The sequence below is a fragment of the Piliocolobus tephrosceles genome, chromosome 6 (genome assembly GCF_002776525.5).
Source record: "Piliocolobus tephrosceles isolate RC106 chromosome 6, ASM277652v3, whole genome shotgun sequence".
Lineage (NCBI taxonomy): Eukaryota > Metazoa > Chordata > Mammalia > Primates > Cercopithecidae > Piliocolobus > Piliocolobus tephrosceles.
Genome location: NC_045439.1, coordinates 125,329,418 through 125,348,930, shown reverse-complemented (window position 1 = coordinate 125,348,930; position 19,513 = coordinate 125,329,418). Strand labels below are relative to the sequence as shown.

General features: G+C 44.1%; 2 protein-coding genes across 2 annotated transcripts; one reads left to right on the top strand and one right to left on the bottom strand.

Annotated features, from left to right (window-relative positions):
• Positions 1-357: 357 nt before the first annotated feature.
• On the bottom strand, positions 358-12,268 carry LOC111554799 (coiled-coil domain-containing protein 107-like). The gene is given in 4 exon segments (XM_023230462.1): positions 358-540; positions 5,616-6,084; positions 7,415-7,559; positions 12,166-12,268. Coding segments are annotated over 4 exon segments (900 nt in total).
• A 64-nt stretch (positions 12,269-12,332) lies between these two features.
• Positions 12,333-19,431, top strand: METTL17 (methyltransferase like 17). The gene is made up of 14 exons (XM_023230408.1): positions 12,333-12,483; positions 12,636-12,789; positions 12,870-13,001; positions 14,544-14,625; positions 14,961-15,042; positions 15,539-15,612; positions 16,389-16,483; positions 16,956-17,026; positions 17,207-17,314; positions 17,576-17,644; positions 18,304-18,354; positions 18,612-18,686; positions 18,922-19,106; positions 19,181-19,431. The coding sequence occupies exons 1-14, from the start codon at positions 12,409-12,411 to the stop codon at positions 19,284-19,286; spliced, it is 1,359 nt and encodes a 452-aa protein (XP_023086176.1). The 5' UTR covers positions 12,333-12,408; the 3' UTR covers positions 19,287-19,431.
• Positions 19,432-19,513: the final 82 nt, after the last annotated feature.

The following is a 19,513-nucleotide window of genomic DNA, read 5'->3' as shown; positions in this document are numbered from 1 at the left end:
ACATCCCCAGGACATCTCTAACAAGGCCTCCTATGCAACAGCCTTCCTCAGTGAGGCCCAGCCACTGACCCATCCCACCTGTCCTGTGCTCAGGGCAGGGGTGACCTGCTCAGTAAGTGATAACCTCAAATACCTTGCTGCCGTATTTCCTCAGAAGCATCTAAGATGAGGAGGAAAAGACGGCTTTGTGGCCCAGATAGAATCAGACTATCTGTGTTCTTTGGTAGAAGGTGGTGTTGAAGACATTAATGCCTTATTTCCAAAAGAGAGTCCATGTCAGCATTGCTTGAGAGTTGAATTGACACTAGATTGAGGTACAGCCTCATTTGGCAGGAGAGGAGTCAGGTTATTTGCCTGTTAGTGGGAAACGGAAAGACAACTAACACTGATTGGATGGAGAAAGCGGGGAGAACCAGGACTCTCCTCTCCCCTCTGCCCATTATCCTGATCCTGCTGTCCCAAAGGAATGTCTGATAAGTCATCTTCACAGCAGCCAGACTCAGGGCAGTGAGAGTCCATGAGGGATTCTAAGCTCCTTGTCTTTGAAGGGAGTGCGGGTAATCAAAGGAGAGTAAAAGTCCTTTCTGGGACATGTTCTTTCTTGTCAATAACCAAATAGAGGACTCTTCCCCCTTGATCACCCCTGGCCCAGCTGTTGCTACCCTGAAAAGACGTAGGCGCATCCAGAAAGAGGTCTTTTAATAAACACGATTTAAATAAATCTCTGATGTTGTAATAAGCAGCCTGATGCAGAAATCCCCAGTTCTGATTTGTGGTGCTTACTACAATATTATAAAAGGTCTGTGGCTTTGGAAAGGTGATGTGATCCCATTAAGATGTCATGAACTAAGGAATTCTTTCCCCCATCTCTTCAGACATCCAGTTCTACAATTTTGCCTTGTTTTTTGTCTGATGTCCCTCACATCCAACCTGGCCCCCCACAATGTACTTCTTTCCACTCAGATCACACCATTTAGCCACTGAACTCTATATCTAACTATTCACACAGAGATACAATCAAAAGTTAACTTTTGCATGCTTGATTTTACAATGTCAAGAGGAATTCTCAACCTAGTGATGGCTTGAGTACCTGAAATATTTTTGAAAAAGTGGGAGGGAACTTACAAATTCTTCCCTTGTCTGCCATATCCATTCACTCACTTAAATTGTTTATAAGACAATAAAACATATAAAAGCAACATTTTCACCAGGCCAATCACCTCTCTCCAGCCTCGTAATGATTAGCTTACATTCCTGTATCCAGATTTCCCTATAATTAATAATGTTGCATTTTTACATTCACCTCTTGATTTTACTCAGCTCCGTCCTGGAACATTAAATTTGTCTTGGCTTAGCTATGCTAGCTTGCACTTGGCCCTTCCTGATGGTCAGGGTCCAGGCTTGTAAATTATGTTCAAGTTCCTCTGTTGCTGTTCCCGGGCCTGGGTGGCATGCAAGGTCCTGATAACGGCATCAGCCTCAGCTCATGCTGCTCCATGTTGCCTGACTCTTTATCTTCAGATCCATCCCTTGCTGTTAACTTTTCTATTTAATTCCTGAAACATCATCAAATAGGCCAAGATATGCTTTCATTTGGTGCCTTCAGGGAAGATATGCAAAAGGCCCATACAATAAGGAAGGTCTAGGATCACCTTGCTGAACCCAAGAGACTAGGGAGAGGTCAGTACACCACGTGTCTTTTTTTTTTTTTTTTTTTAAGACATGGGGTCTCATTATGTTGCCCAGCTTGAACTCAAACTCCTGAGCTCAATTGATCTTCCCATGTCAGTCTCTTGCTAGCTGGGACTAAAGGTGTGCACCACCATGCCTAGCTCCCAAATGTCTTTTGAGCTAAGGTTAGTTAGCTCCCTCCGTTCGTTGCAATTACATTAACGTGTACCATGTTTTATGAAAATCCTTCATATGGTACCTGCAAGTAGTATGTATTTGTCATTCCCATAGATAGCCACTGCATTAGGGAAAGCTGTGTGAAAGAAGGTATCGACAGTTGGTACCTGCAGGTTAAGGGCAGATATTACAAGGGTACTTCACAACTGAAGAAATTTCAAGTGGTAGACAGCAAGGTGGCTTTGAGCAACCCTGTGGCCAATGTCCTCAACAGCTGTTTTTACCATAATGCAGAAGATCTTTCCCTGGGACTATATCTTATCATGTCCCTTGATTACAAATAATGGTGTAATGACATTATCTAATAATTTAGTGGCTGCTGTGACACTGATTTGGTGCTTAAGCTAATGAAATAATAGAACAAGCCCACATTTAGCAGCTCTTTGATATTAAAGACAAACTCATGCTGAAAACCCAGGATACTCTCTTTAACATGTGTTTATAATGATTCCCAATTTAAACAAACAGGTCCTTAGCCCAAGATCTTTCCTATCATTTGGATTTAATTTTGAGGCAGTGGAGGACAGTTAAATATATGCAGAGGGACCTATAAAAGAAATGGCAAAGTGGCTCACACCTGTAATCCCAACAGTTTGGGAGGCCATGGAGGGAGGATCACTTGAGCCCAGAAGTTCAAGATGAGCCTGGGCAACACAGCAAGACCCTGTCTCTACAAAAATAAAAAATTTTAATTAGCCATGCATGGTGGCATGCACCTATAGTCCCAGCTACTCATGAGGCTGAGAGGAGAGTATTGCTTGAGCCCGGGAGATCAAAGCTACAGTGAACCATAATCACGCCACTGCACTCCAGCCTGGGTGACACAGCAAGACCTTGTCTCAAAAAAAAAATAAAAATTAAATTAAAAAAAAGAAAGGAACAATTTAAAAATCTGTTTGGAGGTGTGCTTTGAACACAATTTAAAGAAGAACAGTCAAGGATTGGAGACAGTATTATCTGAGTCATTTCTCAGGATGCTATGATAACAATCTGATGCGTCTGGCCAGGTGCAGTGACTCACGCCTGTAATACCAGCACTTTGGGAGGCTAAGGTCAGGAGATAGAGACCATCCTGGATAACATGGTGAAACCCCATCTCTACTAAAAATACAAAAAAATTAGCCAGGCATGGTGGCGGGCACCTGTAGTCCCTGCTACTCGGGAGGCTGAGGCAGGAGAATGGCATGAACCCAGGAGGCAGAGCTTGCACTGAGCCGAGATCGCGCCACTGCACTCCAGCCTAGGTGACAGAGCAAGACTCTGTCTAAAAAAAAAAAAAAAAAAAAAAAAAAAAAAAAAAAAAAATCTCATGCGTCATAAACAGAAATGTCTCCAGGAGCCAGGTAGGTGTTGCCACTGACTGAATGGCCAGGAGGGAGGAGTGGAGTCAGTGGAGACCCCTGAGCTTTGGTGTTAAAAGCAGAGGTAGCTACTACTTAAGAAGACATGACTGGCAGGTGTCATTGCTCACACCTGTAATCCCAGTACTTTGGAAGGCCAAGGCGGGCAGATTGCTTGAGCCCAGGAGTTTGAGACCAGCCTGTACAACATGGCGAAACCCCACATCTACAAAAAAAATTACAAGAAGTAGTTGGGTGCCAACGCACTACATGCCTGTAGTCCCAGCTACTAGGGAGGCTGAGGTGGGAAGATCACTTGAGCCTGGGAGGTGGAGGTTGCAGTAAGCTGACATTGCACCACTGCACTCCAGCCCGGGCAGCAGAGTAGAACTGTCTCAAAAAAAAAGACACGATTTAAGAAGAAGTAACTGCTATTCAGCTTTAGTTGATCATCACACTGAGCTAATGGTGACCTAATATGGCCACATTTGTAGCTATTTTAAGGCAAGTCAGGAATCCAAATTGTGTGTGTGTGTGTGTGTGTGTGTGTGTGTGTGTGTGTGTGTGTGTGTGTGTGTGTGTTTTGGTTTTTTTCTGTGAGACAGAGTCTCGCTCTGTCCCCCAGGCTGGAGTGCAGTGGCGCAATCTTGGCTCACCGCAAGCTCCGCCTCCCGGGTTCACACCATTCTTCCCCCTCGGCCTTCGGAGTAGTTGGGACTACAGGCGCCCACCACCATGCTCAGCTAATTTTCTGTATTTTTAGTAGAGATAGAGTTTCACCTGTTAGCCAGGATGGTCTAGATCTCCTGACCTTGTGATCCGCCCGCCTAGGCCTTCCAAAGTGCTGGGATTACAGGTGTGAGCCACCACACCCGGCCAGGAACCTACATTTTTTATGTGAAAATCTCCATTTGGAAAGGTTGCCACCACATCCGAAAATTATTTTTAAAAAACAAGCAAAGAAACCAAAAACACTGCATAGGCCAATCAAAGTAGGTCTTGAGCCAGATATACCTGCTGTGACTGTAATATGTGCGTTTAGCCTCATGTAATAAACACTTGAGTACAGCTCATTCTACCCACTGAGACTATATGCATCACAGAGGGACTACACTACACCTAATTCCTGTTTACATCCTCATCACCTATAAAACTGCATCCCATACAACATGTATTTTCAAACTTGCAGCCAGGCATGGTGGCTCATGCCTGTAATCCCAGCACTTTAAGAGACTAAGGCAGGAGGATCACTCAAGGCCAGAAGTTTCAGACACACCTGGCAACAAGGCAAGACCCCATCTTTACGAAAAATTAAAAAATTTTCCTGGCATGGAGGCATGTTCCTATAGTTCCAGCTACTCAGGGGGCTGAGGCAGGAGGATCACTTGTGCCCAGGAGGTTGAGGCTGCAGTGAGCTATGCTTGTGCCACTGTACTCCAGCCTGGGCAACAGGCTGAGACCCTGTCTCTAATAAATAAATGAATGAACAAATAAACAAATGAATAAATTAAAACTTGCTTAATAATTTAAGGAATTAAGGAATTCCACAGAATGAGATGGCTAAGTCCTATTAGCTCTACCTTCAGTCCTGTTCAAGTCAATATTTGTGTCCATATTCATGTAAGGGCATTAACAATAACGTTGCATTTTCAGATGACAAGAATGTAAAAAGATAGTGAAAAATACGTGAATTAATTTTGTTGGTAGATTACATACAGTTCAAGGGTCTAATTCCAATGTTTCTCACCTAGAATTTGACCCAGTGATTTAACACCTCTAACAACTCACGCCTTCCCTACCTTCGATACACTTACCCATCTCTGTGCATTTTCCCATGCCAATCCCTTTGCATGCACTGTCCATCCCTTCCCAAATGAACCAACAAACCCTTGCTCACCCTCATGACCCTGCTCAGGTGGAGCCTCCTTGTAGAAACCTTCCTAGACCCAATGGGCAAAGTAACTTCCTCCATCTCCATGCTCCCAAACAGCAATGTTCATGTGTTATTGCTTCTATCACATATTTAGTTTCTCTGCTTCTCCATAAGCTACTTAAGGACCAAGACTACGTTTCATGTATCTTAACATACCCTGTGACTAACACAGTTTCAGGAGTAGAGTGCGCAGTACATAAATGCCTCATTTATAAAGATTAAATTCCCACTTTACATGGTGAAATACAAACACTAGGAATGTAAATGACAGTTGTGTAGAAAGAAGCACAAATGTGAATGAATGCAAGATTTTGGAAACCTAGGTTGGAGTGGTTTATACATTAGATATTCATTCTCTTTTTTAATCAAGAACAAACTTTGTTTAACTTTGTACCCTATTAACAGAAGTTTAAAAAAAAAGAAAAAGGTTTTACTAAACCCTCAGCTGTTGTCCCTCCTTCCCAGCTGGGGCTGTGACTGGAGCCCTTTTCCACAGCCTTGCTGCATCTTCTCCTTAGTACCTGCTCCACCTGCCAGGAAGTAGCTAGTTTCCATATCTCTGTGCTCCAGTTTATGGGCTCCTCCCAGGTCTGACCATCAGCAGCCTCCTCCTCATCTTCCTTTACACATAAGTCCTCAGGAAAAGGTATGCTGGCCTCTGGTTCTGAAGCCACCATACCCTTATCTGGCTTGCTATCTTGTAGCAGCTTCATGGTTCATAGCTTCATGTTCAGAAGCTCCTACTGGGCTCCAGCCAAAGTAGTCACACACTCAAAAAGGGGATCCAGTTGGACCATCAGATTTTCCAGGTGCTGCTCTGTCTGGATCAGCTGTTGCTCCAGCTGCAATGGTTGCTTCTGACCTGTCTCCTCTTGGAGAACTGCAGTTTCATCTTTTCCCTGTTGTAGAAGAAGAAAAGGGCAATACTGCAGCAAAATTATTCTGCTCCATCACCTCAGTCTCCAAAGCCAGTAAGGAGAGGGGTGTCATTTAAGGTAGAGAAAGCTATTGGGTTTTTACCTCAGAGAATCACAATTACTTCTAGTCTAGTTCCTCACCCAGCACATGAAGCAATATGTCAACATCTCCCACACATGGTCATTCAGTCTGCTGAAACACCTCCAGGAATAAGCAGCTCTCTCCAGTTTGATTGAGCTCTCATTGTTAGACAGTTCATATACAAAGCCAAAATTTTCTTTCATGTATGTTCTTTCCATAGTGTTGATTAGAGTCTTCCAAAATAATGACTCTTCAATGTGATAGTTCCTCAGGAATTTAAAGACAATGGGCATACCCTTGCCCCCTTTCCTGAGTTTTTTCTGGTTTAATATCTTTGATCTTTTCAGTCAGGGCTCATTTTGCATAGTTTTCTCTGGTTGCTTTACTGAACATATAGTGCTCTTAAGGCAGTTCTGTGAGAAGAAAATTCTCCAGGAATGTTCTGATCAGTAGATAAAGCACAACACCTTGTTCCTACCATTGATTTGGGAAGTAGGTTGTCACATCACACCATAAACTTATTAGTCAATGGGTATGCCTAAGTGTCTCTCATAAGTGCTGCTGCTAAGAAATGTCTTCTTCCAGGCTGTACTCAGGCCCAGTGATAGAATTTACTAAACTATCCTTGTTAAATTTCATTATTAAATTCAGTCACTCATCCTAGCCTGTCACGTCTACCTGGGATCATTACTAGCTATCTCTTGTAGTTTCACACATCAAAATTGGTTCAATTGGTTCTATTTTCTAATGCAAATAACTAATAGGGTCAGGGCTGAAGATACTGTCCTGGAAGGTGTTACTTTCCAAATGTACCGTCAACTCATATTTAAGGGCTTCCTTCCCTAGGAGACCATGAGACCACTTGATGTCTTGAACTCTAGAAACACCGTGGTTGCAGCAATCAACCCCTTGTCCCACCGTTGGCCCCACTTTAGTAGTATGAACACTAGCTGGGTGTCCAGCTCTACCAGTTGCTGCTCTGGATGACCTCAAGCAAGTGGCTACACTTTATTAGATTGTAGGAAAATTAAATGTGATGGTCATTATTCATTTACGGTTTACTACGTGCCTTTCATATCCCTTACCTCGCTGAATCCTTAAAATTACTCTATAATGTTGGAGGCCAATCAACTATTGTCTTCATGTTACAGACAGTGGAAACTGTATCTTGCTCTCAGTACTATGGCACCGCCATGAGAGATGCAGACCCCACCACCCGCCATCCTTGCATCTGAAACACTTACACAGCACAAAAGCCACAATGGCTGAGGTGTACAGCATTCCCAAAAGCAGCACCCTGGCCCTGGCCCCCTCATGCTGGTCCTTGAGCAGCAGTTGCCAGCATTCTGTGGCCCCAGGGCCCACATGGGCTGGGTTCCCTGTGGAAGGAGGGCAAAGTAGATATTCATTCTTTTACAGATTTTACATAAAGATTTGTGTGGTTTTTTAGGCTTATGTTAGTTGACATGGAATGGAGGCATTAATCACGTCATGACTAAAATCTAGAGAAGGTAAATCCAATGCACATAGAGCAGTGGAATCACTTCAGGAGGAACTGAACAGACTGCTTTAACCCACTGCAGAATTTTGAACAGCAAGAAATCCAAAGACTCAAGTTTCCAGCATAGAGGTGTGATGAGATGGAGAATATTTGTATGAAGAGAGAAACAGGGGTGTTGCTAAAAACAAAAAAGAAACTGGGTTCCTCCTTGAAATGGCCCTCCCTTGCTCTATTTCTTTTGGGTTTTAGGCCCCCCTTTATATAACATGGCTCTTTGGCGTGCTGGAGTAGGATTAAAAAGAAGAAAGAGGCCAGGCACGGTGGCTCACTTTAGGAGGCAGAGGCAGGTGGATTGCCTGAGGTCAGGAGTTCGAGACCAGCCTGGCCAGCATAGAAAAACTCCATCTCCACTAAAAATACAAAAAAAAAAAAAAAATTACCTGGCTACAGTGGCGCGCGCCTGTAAACCCAGCTACTCGGGAGGCTGAGGCAGGAGAATCGCTTGAACCCAGGAGGCAGAGGTTGCAGTGAGCCAAGATCATGCCATTGCACTACAGCCTGGACAACAAGAGCAAAACTCTGTCCCCAAAAAAAAAAAAAAAAAGAAGAAGAAGAAGAAAGAGGGAGAGGAAGTTGAACTGGCTTGTAGAAGATTTCATAGATTTCTGATGCCCATAGTACTATCAGAGCTTGAATAAAAACATCTCCACCAAATTCAAAATGGAAATTTGAAATTTGGAACAAGATTTGTACAAGAAAAAAAATACCACTTCCCATAACACGGTCTCCTCCTCTCCTAGCTTTAGCCCTTAACACAGAGTGTGGCACACCTAACACGGTCAGTAAAGAATTCCACCAACTCAAGAATGAAAAATAAACTCCATATCATAGATAAATGTCTTTTCCTTCCTCTTTATCTTCTCTTTCTTCATTCCTTTCTTCTCAATTTTTTCATTTTCTGCATAATAGCAGGTCTCCTAGGCTAGGTGGCTGTGCCGGCCATTGCCAGTGATTCTCAAAAACACAGACAGATCCTTCTGGAAAGTTCTGTCTTGAATTAGTCCCTGTTGCAGGCCAGTACATTAGAAATGGTATTTCTAGAAGGCTTGGAGAAGTAGATGATAAGCCTGAGTTTCCTTCTTGGGATTCCTCTCCTAAGTCTGAACTAGAAACCATTGACCCAGTTGTTAGACAATGGAGGCCCCTAACACAGAGCATTTTAATGGGATAATTTTTAGATTTTCTTGAGAAACATTAACTGAGAACAGAAAGACTTCTACATTCTCTCACTGCCATGGCCATTCTGGTCCCCATTTCAGGGTCTCAGTCCCTCAGGAGAGATATACGAGACTCCCAGTGAGTGTCCAGTCCTTGGATTTTCCTCTAATACTTTATCCATGTGTTAAGAGTTCACACTGCACCTCTAAAGAAGCTCCTGTGTGTGACCGGGACTCATCTCATCCCATGCCAAGACTAACACTGTTCTGTGGTGATCCCCCATCCTATATCTGTAGGAAGCCATGCTGGGTCTGCCCCAGCCAGAGTTTTAAAAATCTAAAATCCCTCCGGAACCTCCTTGCTTTCTTCAACATAGATTTTTGCCAAAGGAGATCAGATCCAATTGGTAGATCCCTGTTCCACAGCAGAATACTTCGTAATTGGATTAGTCTCAATAGCAGCAGTAGTTCTGGCCTTGAATATGAGTTAATCAGCCAAGTTACAACACAAGGAAGCCGACTGCACCAGAAAACCCTGTACAATCCGTGAGTTTCTTCATGGTTGAGACTCAGATGAATCATCATGTTGATCTGACTCATGCCTCTCCCTGCCTTAGGCCAAGAGACTGAGGCTTTGCCTGGGATCTGCCTCTTTCCCACTCAAGAGTCAAATGAGCTCCCAAGGAGTAAGAAAAAAAAATGTGATTGATTCTGATTTGCACCCCAGTATTTTTTTAATTAATCATAACGAATCAAATATTTACATTAGAAGAGATCTTGTGTTGTGAAAAAAAGGAAGGAAGAAAAGAAGGGAGGAAGAAAAGAAGTGGGAGGCTGGGAGAGAAAGGAAACAATAGAATAAGGCCAGGCACGGTGGCTTACGCCTACAATCTCAGCACTTTGGGAGGCCAAGGACAGAGGATTGCTCGAGCTCAGGAGGTCAAGACCAGCCTGGGCAACATGGAAAGATTCCATCTCTAGAAAAAAATAAATAATTAGCCAGGCACAGTGGCATACATCTGTGGTCCCAGCTATTCAGGAGGCTGATGTAGGAGAATCGCTTGAACCTAGGATGTGTGGCTGCAGTGAGCCATGTTCTCACCACTGCACTCCAGCCTGGGTGACAGAATGTCACCTGTCTTAAAAGAAAACAATAGATTAGAAAAAAAAAAAAAAAAAAAAGCAGTAAGTGACATAAGACCAAGAAGAAAAAAGCAAACTTGAGCATCATCTGTCCTCCCAGTGGCCTACTGAGGGAAAAGGGTGGACACTGAGCTTCACAGCCCACAACAAATCAGGCAGGGTCACTTCTGCAAACACTGATAACCTACTAAAACCCAAGCACAGAATAAGACAGACACTGAGATTCAGAGATAAAGTCAAGAGGGCTCCTACTGCTGCAGGGAAATTAGAATGACTCAGAATCCCAGACAGGTCATGTTTGAAGAGGCCATTCATACACTACCAGTGAAGTGGAAGTTGCATTCCTTTCTCCCTTCTCTCCTTCTCTTATCCTGGAGTGCAAACATTGTGTGGAGCACAAACATTGTGTGAAGCCCCCACATAGGCCTTTGGAGTTGAACTACTATGAAGGCACATGAGATCTGGTGATTCCCTTGGACAAATTTCCTACAAGGAATCATTTCACAAAGCTTTATGGGCAGCAAATGCCCATAATTTGGATGGTGGCTTTTGGAGCCATGACATGTTCTCACCTATATGAATAGAATTCTGAGGACAAGAAGCTGAGAGATTTACTCAAGAGCTCTGACTAGCTGACAGTAGAATCTTGGCAGATCTTCCAACACACACATCTAGTATGGCCCAATCTTCAGAATTATCTTTGCATTTGGGCAAGAAGAGACCCCATCACCAGCACCCTGGCATTTGGGCAAGATTAGCACAAAATATGAGGGATGACTTCAGGAGTAAGAACCTTTGAGACTGCCTGGGTTGTGGACTTGTTAATAGTCTGGAGAGATATCATCAACAGGTATCAATTTAATGGTTCCACTCCTCAGATATCTCTAGGGCAGAATCCTCAGCCCAGAGCACACACAGGATCACTACTATGAATATGAGCATTCTCACTGGAGGGATAGAGGTCACTGTGGTGACCCTTTTGAGCACCCAGGAAAGATTCCTAGGTAAAAGGAGGACTGAGGAAAAGCTGGAAAAGAGGCAAGTGTCAGCCTAGGACGTGTCAGTGGGCCCTGCATTCAGCTACAGGAAAGGTGGTTCCACATGGAAGAGGCAGAGCAGCCCTTCTCCCTTGTCCACCCATGTCTTCTCACCCCACCTCACCCCGAGATGAGGAGCCCTGAGAGAGCTGGCAGGCTGCGGTCGGTGAGGGCTGCAGATTTGGGGAAGAAGTCAAATAAGGGAGAGGACCACAGAAGGGCAGTCCAATTAGGGTGCTGGGGCCTGAGATCACCGGACCACCTGTGGAAGGGCCTGATGACCCAGGAGTCTAGCCCTCCAGATGAACTGGCTGGTTCCACACACAAGTCAAGTGGATATGCTGGGAGAACATCCTAACCTGTAACAGAAATTAGGGGGGCAGGAACCCACAGAAATCACACACTGGACGAGCTCAAGTGTTTGGAGACTGAGGTAGCAGTTGTGCACTGTCAGATTCTGAAAGTAGATATAGCCTTGCATATGCCATTTATCCTTCTGATGCTCTGGTGAATGAAGGAGTGGATGGGCCTGCAGACTCTGGAGACCATTACCCTGTGCTACATTATCACGTCACAAGAGTGGCTGGACCCACCTGAGATTCTGCACCTCAGGTAGTCACGACGGCATCTGTAGAAGTCCTGGGCCTGGGGGAAACAGTCTGATCTAGCAGCAGACTCAGGAGGGTCCCCGTCAGAACCAAGTTTTCTGTGAAATGGGTTTCAGTCCTTTTCCCTGAAGTACCTAGCACGTAGGTGTTCTCAGTAAGTGTCATGTTAGCTTACTAAGAAGACTGGTCTCATTTGAAGAGAAATTAACAAATGTAAAAAAATAAAATAAAATAAACCTATTAACTAGGTTTAATATTTATCAAACTATTAACTATTCAATAATTATTTAACTATTAATTTCTGTTATCTTCAGTCTCTTAAATACGATTTTTCTCTTCTCTTCTTTCCGTTACTGCAGTCTCCCTTTTTCACACAGGGAAACAAGCCAAGACTCAGAGTTCTCCGCGGAGGAATGCAAAGAACACAGGAAGTCAGTACTCCCAGAAACAGTCTTTGCCGGTCAATGGCGCGCTCACACCCAACTCCATCCCGCCCCCGTCCCGCCCCGCCCCACCCTCTTGATTTCTGGCGCCGGTGACCAGGCCCAACGCAGCCTCCAAGTCGGCCCAAACACGGTCCATTGCTTATTGGCTGCTGGCAAACACTCGCTCTTCTGGTTGGCTGAAACTGTCGGGGGACGTTCTGCGAAGGCTGCTACTTCGGCGTTGTGACTGAGGGTCACAGGCACCTACATTTCCGTTTCCGGTTCGCCTCCGGAGCGATGGTGGGGGCACTGAAGTGTTTGGTGACATTAGGAAGATGGTTCCCCGGCCTTGGAGTAGCTCCCCAGGCCCGGGTAAGTGCCTACATTGCCGGCTCACGGAGAGACCCTGGATCTGCGGAGACATCTCCGCGCGGAGGAGGAGCGCTCCTGGCAGCCCACACCCTAGCGAGCGCCAGCGACTTTCCTTTCTGCCAGGAAATCAACCTTTCTTTCTCTGCTTGCAGGCCCTCGCCGCACTAGTACCTGGAGTGACCCAGATAGATAACAAGTCCGATTTCCTGCAGAAGAGGCCTCATCGCCAGCACCCTGGCATCCTAAACCTACCGCACGTGCGGCTGCCACAGGCACTGTCTAACGGTGCCCAGTTACTGCTACTTGGTGAGTAACGGCTGGAAAGGGAGAAGAAATGGGACTGGACCTGCATGCAAGTGATTCCGCTTTTCATCTTTGGCTCATAGAAAATTCTCCCGCTATGGAGAATCAGGTGCAAACACTGACCAATTATCTCTGGAGCAGACATTTGCCTGTAGAGCCAGAGGAGTTGCAAAGACGGGCTAGGCATCTTGAGAAGAAATTCCTGGAAAACCCAGGTAGGACTTACGAATAATTAAAAAGTAGGCCAGATTGAAATATCGGTTAGAAATGAAGAGTAAGAAATAATTTTACAGTCTCTCGAACAGGTACTGAAGTCTCTTATTTGACTTTCTAACCAGAGCAGCAGTTGTTACAATGATGCCTTAATAAAAGAAGGTAGATTATTCTAGAGATTGCTTAGGTAAAGGTTAGAATGTCCCAGTATACTGTTTTTTGTTTGTTTTGTTTTTTGTTTTTGCTTTGAGATAGAGTCTTGCTCTGTCACCCAGGCTGAATTGCAATGGCTCGATCTCGGCTCACTGCAACCTCCGCCTCCCGGGTTTAAGTGATTCTCCTGCCTCAGCCTCTTCAGTAGCTGGGATTACAGGCGTGCACCACCACACCCAGCTAACTTTTGTATTTTTACTAGAGACAGGGTATCGTCATGGTGGCCAGGCTAGTCTTGAACTCCTGACCTCAGGTGATCCACCCGCCTCAGCCTCCCAAAGTGCTGGGATTACAGGCGTGAACCAACGTGCCTGGCCACCAATGTACTGTTAAAATCTAGATACTTGTTTTTTTCCTGCAAGTCCACTGGATTAGGACCTTCTAAGTTTTTATTCAGGTAAAATAGAGTCCCTGGATGACCTCTACCCAGTACTAAAACCCTCTTCTGGGATAAGAGGATAAATATAATTCATCAAGTTAGTTTCATGATTGTGAGCTCCTTAACATTACCATTTATTCCTCTTGCATTCCCTGCACACCTCACAGTACCTGGCTCCTAGTAGGTGATCAGTAGATACTTACTAAATAGTACTGAACTGAACAGTCATGAGACCTAGATTTTCAAATTTCTTTCCTCTCCATAGGAGAAGTGGAGATCATCAACACCTTAAATTTTGGAGAAGTGAAGAAATCCAAAAAATAGTGCCCTTGGCCTACCCTTTAATTTTTTTTTTTTTTTTTGAGACAGAGTCTTGCTCTGTTGCCCAGGCTATATAGTGCAGTGGCAAGATCTCAGCTCACCACAACCTCTGCCTCCTGGTTTCAAGTGATTCTCCTGCTTCAGCTTCCCAAATAGCTGGGACTACAGGTGCACGCCACCACGCCTGGCTAATTTTTGTATTTTTAGTAGAGAGAGGGTTTCACCATGTTGGTCAGGCTGTTCTGTTCTTGAACTCCTGACCTTGTGATCTACCTGCCTCAGCCTCCCAAAGTGCTGAGCTTACAGGTGTGAGCCACCACGCCCGGCTTACCCTTTAAATTTTTATCACACTTTCCTTTAATGTAAAACCTGTGGGACAGGATTGATTCAGCTGAATAAACCATTCTTGGAAGCAAAATGCTATTTGAAACAATCTGTTAGTGGTAGTAGTTACTGTTAGTAGTTACTGTTAATTCTTGTCTGAAACTTTTCTCTAGGTTTGTTGTCTCTCTTGAGCTTTAAGACTTTCTTAGGTGGAATCAGGGAGGACTGGGTGGGCAGTATATTCAGATATTGGATCTGAGCCCTGTTCTCCCTAGGTCCTGACTTCCAGTCCTTGTTCTCACCACAGACTTACCTCAGACAGAGGAGAAACTTCGTGGAGCAGTGCTACATGCACTACGTAAAACTACCTATCATTGGCAAGAGCTGAGGTAAGGGGGCCTAGAAGAGGTGCACAAGAAAGAAAAGGCAGACTTTAGAAAGAGAGTTGGGGGAGTACAATTACACAATCAATTTAGTTTTTTTTTTTACATCACCTGACCTTAAAAGGATCAATTTAGTATTTGAAAAAGTTAAAGTTCAAAGTTTCGAACACTGAAGTTTGAAGATTTAGTGTTTGTAAGGTTCCCCAGGACCCTTTGGTATTGGGGAGTGAAAGGCCTGAGCTGGAAGAGCCCTTTCCAAGATATCATTTTCTAAATCTAGAAGGTAACTATGGGATTAAGGTTATTTACTAGTATGTACGACTCTCTGATTTTAATGGCAGCTACACTGAGGGACTGAGCCTGGTGTATATGGCAGCAAGACTTGATGGTGGCTTTGCAGCAGTCTCCAGAGCATTCCATGAGGTGAAAGTCCCTTAACTTCCAACCTGAACTTTTTGACCATCAGTTCCCTATTCATAAAGTAGTTTTCTAGGATGGGGATTCTTGGGACAATGCATATGCATTTTTTTTTTTAAAGAGGATCTCCGCTGGGCATGGTGGGCTCCCGCCATGCAGTCCCAGCTGTTTGGGAGGCTGAGGCAGGAGGATTGCTCGAGCCAGTTTGAGGCTGCAGTGAGCTGTGATCTCCACTGTACTCCAGCCTGGTGACAGAGTGATACCTCATCTCTTAAAAAAATACAAAATAAAGACGTTCTCTTTATCCTGTGAAAGTTTTCTGTGACCCAAGAAAGGTTTAGAATCACTATTTTAAGAGATTCTTATCCCATAAGGTATTTATATTGAATCTCAAAAGGCATTCACATCTCACATCCTCTGTAATAGGCTCCTAATTCATATTTATCAAGGTCCTAAATAAGTATCTAATTACTCTGCTGTGGGATGTTGTATATTTCTTCAGATCCGGGCTCGAAATCCAGCATTTCAGCCACAAACTTTGATGGACTTTGGCTCAGGTACTGGTTCTGTCACCTGGTGAGTAACTTTCTTCGGCCTTGTCTTAGTCAATTTTAGCTCTAGAAAGCCATACTTACACCACTCCAAAATTAAGAGACTGGAAAACCAGAGGGAGAATAGGCAAGTTGGGAATCTATAATGTTTCTTCCATCAGATTAGGCAAGGCAGAAGAAGGTATATGGATTGGGGCCAGAACTTAAAGAAATGTCAAGTGAAAAAAAGGCGCATGTTTAGAAAAATTAAAAAGAAAAGGAATTATCAATCAAAGTTTTTTTGCCTACAAATAGTATTTTGAGTCTACCTTTTTTTTTTCTCTTTTTGGAGATGGTGTCTCGCTCTGTCGCCCAGGCTGGATTGCAGTGATATGATCTCGGCTCACTGCAGCCTCCACTCCCAGGTTCAAGTGATTCTCTTGCCTCACCCTTCCAAGTAGCTGGGACTACAGGTGCCGGCCACCACACCCAGCTAATTTTTGTATTTTTAGTAGAGACAGGGTTTCACCATATTGGCTAGGCTGGTCTCAAACTCCTGACCTTGTGATCCACCTGCCTCCACCTCCCAAAGTGCTGGGATTACAAGCATGAGCCACTGCGCCCAGCTGAGTCTACCTTTTTTTTAAAGGAGTTGTAAATAAAACAAGAAAATAACACTATTAGTTATTTTATTACTAACTATACAAGTATTTTAACATAACACTCTCTTTTCCCAGGGTGGGGTTGGGTGTAAATGGGTCTCTTGTAGAGATGACTCTTGGTCATGGGAATTGGTGATTTATAATAATTTTGCCATCTTAGGGCTGCAAACAGTATTTGGGGCCAGAGCCTACGTGAATATATGTGTGTGGACAAATCAACTGACATGTTGGCTTTGGCAGAAAAACTACTGAAAGGTGAGTACAAGAGCACTTCCAAAGTTGAGGGAGTTAAGAAAGCAAAGGCGTACTAGTAAAAGTGTTTTACTGGGAAGTAGAGAAGAGGGTAAAAATTAAGATGAATCTGGTTTACTTTTAAAGTTATGGTCAAGCAAAGGGTGGTATTAGAGGTTTCTGCTGGACTGAGGATGGGTTGGGTAAGATTCAAAGGACAAGAGGCCTAATATTCTCCCTGCCGTGTTTTTTTTTTTTTTTTTTTAATTAGAACCTGTTACCCAGGCTGGTCTCAAACTCCTGGCCTCAGACCATCCTCCCACTTCATCCTCTGGGGTAGCTGGGATTACAGGCATGCGCCACCATATCTGGCTCATCCCTGCCCTTTTTGATAGACACTTTCCCTATTCTTGGGGCCATGTTTCTTATCTGGATATCTCTTCAGTTTATACCTAACTTCCTACACACTCAAAGTTGCCTCTTCTTTTCTCCACAGGTGGTTCAGAATCTGGGGAGCCTTATATTCCAGGTGTCTTTTTCAGACAGTTTCTACCTGTATCACCCAAGGCAAGTGGCAGTGTTTAGAATATTCTAAATGTGGAATGTGGCAGATGGAAAACTATGGCTTGAGCTCTGCAGCCCAGCACTGAGTGTCAGAAGATAAAAGAAATTTATCGGCTAGGACTTTATTATGTTCTTGGGATGCAGAGATGTTGAGTTTGTCATGTTCTTTGTCTTTGTCCTCAGGTGCAGTTTGATGTAGTAGTATCAGCCTTTTCCTTAAGTGAACTGCCCAGCAGGGCTGACCGCACTGAGGTAGTTCAAACTTTATGGCATAAGACAGGTCATTTCCTGGTGAGTTAAAATTCCTTGTTCTCCTTAAGTCTTAAAGCAGCTTCATGAATTTCATGCCTTTGCTTCTCTCATTGTCTTCATTCTTCACCATTTTTCTCCTTTATGGGTTTCTTTATCCCTCTTTGAGGGTCTCCATCCTGATATATAATGTGTATTTCTTCTTAGGACCCCTTCTCCATCTATGATGCTTTTACAGAGCTACTGACATTTACACTTTGATGTAATTTAAGTCTTCTGCGTATTTTTCCCTTTTGTGAACAGGTACTGGTGGAGAATGGAACAAAAGCTGGGCACAGACTTCTCATGGATGCCAGGGATCTGGTCCTTAAAGTAAGGCTTCTTCTTCCCTCACTCCCCCACGCATATGTCACTAATTACTGTTACTCTCTTGAAAACTAAAGAGACTGTCATATATTGACAAGGGTGACTCTCAGGAAACTGGGCATATAAAGTCATTATGATACAGAGCAGTGGTTGGCAAATGAGAGCCTGTGGATCAAATCCGACCTGCCACCTGTTTTTATATAAACCATGCTTATTTGTGCCTCTGTTGTCTGTGACTGCTTTCACACTACAAACAGCAGAGTTGAGTAGTTGGAACAGAGATAGATTTTGCCTACTCTCTGGCCCTTTAAAAGAAAGTTTGCAGACTCCTAATCCAGGGCATTGCTGAGCCAAGAACCTTGTCACTGGGGGAGAGTATGAGCCAGTGTATAATCATAAATTTAATTGTCCTGGAGTGGGATTTTTTTGAGAGTGGAGGTTGCTGACAAGGGAGAGCACCGTACTATGTGCCAAGTTCTTGCCTTTCTCCTGCAGCAAAGAGAAAGTTCTTTGTTTGGAGTATTAAAGATGCAGCCAGCTTAACTCAAAGGACATAGTTAATCGTTATTAGAATTGAATGTTAAAGGAGTCCTCAGTTTACTGACTGCAGAGATTGAGTTATGAAAATAGACACCTGGCCCAGCTTTTATTTCCTTTGATTTCAGGGAAAAGAGAAGTCACCTTTGGACCCTCGACCTGGTTTTGTCTTTGCCCCGGTAAATATTACTTCTACCTGACCCACCACACAGATCTGAACTCAGGTGTGGCCAGGAAAAGTAAGATGGTAAAGCTAAGCCACTCTCCACTACTTTGTGTTCCTATCCAGTTCCTACCTAATGATTCTCCTGGCTCTGCCTACCCACTGTTCCTGTCCTCCATTCTCCCTGGCCCCTTTCGACTCTATTATTCTTAGTTTTTACGTTTTGTGATTGATGGCTCTTTTGTCTTACCTCATTTTTTTATGTGTTCACAGTGTCCCCATGAACTCCCTTGTCCCCAGCTGGCCTGTAGCTTCTCACAGGCGTACCATCCCATCCCCTTCAGCTGGGTAGGTACCTGGGGATATTGCAGCAGGAAGCAAACATCCTGGAAAAAACAGGAAGAAAAAGAGTCAGAGTTAGGAGGAGTTGGATAATTCATAGAATAGCCTAGCGACTTTAGGGCCTACATGTATATGATTTACACATTGTAAAAAAGGACTGCAGGAATGGGGAAGAAGGGGCTTTACAAACGTTTTTCCCGTATCTTTTTCTTCTAAACAGTCTCTGTGTTCCTTATCTTAGAACAAGAAACCAAAGGAAGAAAAGTTCTCTATGGTGATCCTTGCTCGGGGGTCTCCAGAGGAGGCTAATCGCTGGCCCCGTATCACTCAGCCTGTCCTTAAACGACCTCGCCATGTGCATTGTCACTTGTGCTGTCCAGATGGACATATGCAGCATGCTGTGATCACAGCCCACCGGCATGGCAGGTATAGGGGGTGTGACCAAAATTAGTGGGATGTGGCAAGAACCGGCAGTCCACATTAACGTCTCATTTCCATAGGGATTTGTATCGTTGTGCCCGTGTCAGCTCCTGGGGAGATCTTTTACCTGTGCTTACTCCATCTGCATTTCCTCCATCCACTGCTCAAGATCCCTCTGAGAGTTGACAAGGATGTCTAACAAGTATTTTCTTCTATCATGCTTGCCAGGGCTGCCACTACCTGGTATCCAGGAGGGGAATGCTGGTATCCCCATATGTCTGTGTGTGTTTGAGATTTTTAATAATAAATAATAAATTTTTAAAGAATGGAAGTGGATTTTGTGATTCTTAAAAAGTGTAGAAGCTGGGCACAGTGGCATGTGCCTGCATTTCCAGTCACTCAGGAAGCTGAGG

Bases quoted from the DNA above. Each gene is read 5' to 3' on its own strand.
- METTL17 (XM_023230408.1), top strand. From the start codon at position 12,409: ATGGTGGGGGCACTGAAGTGTTTGGTGACATTAGGAAGATGGTTCCCC. The intron at 14,626-14,960 runs GTAAGGGGGCCT...TTTTAATGGCAG, and splicing joins TATCATTGGCAAGAGCTGAG to CTACACTGAGGGACTGAGCC. The intron at 15,613-16,388 runs GTGAGTAACTTT...TTGCCATCTTAG, and splicing joins GGTACTGGTTCTGTCACCTG to GGCTGCAAACAGTATTTGGG.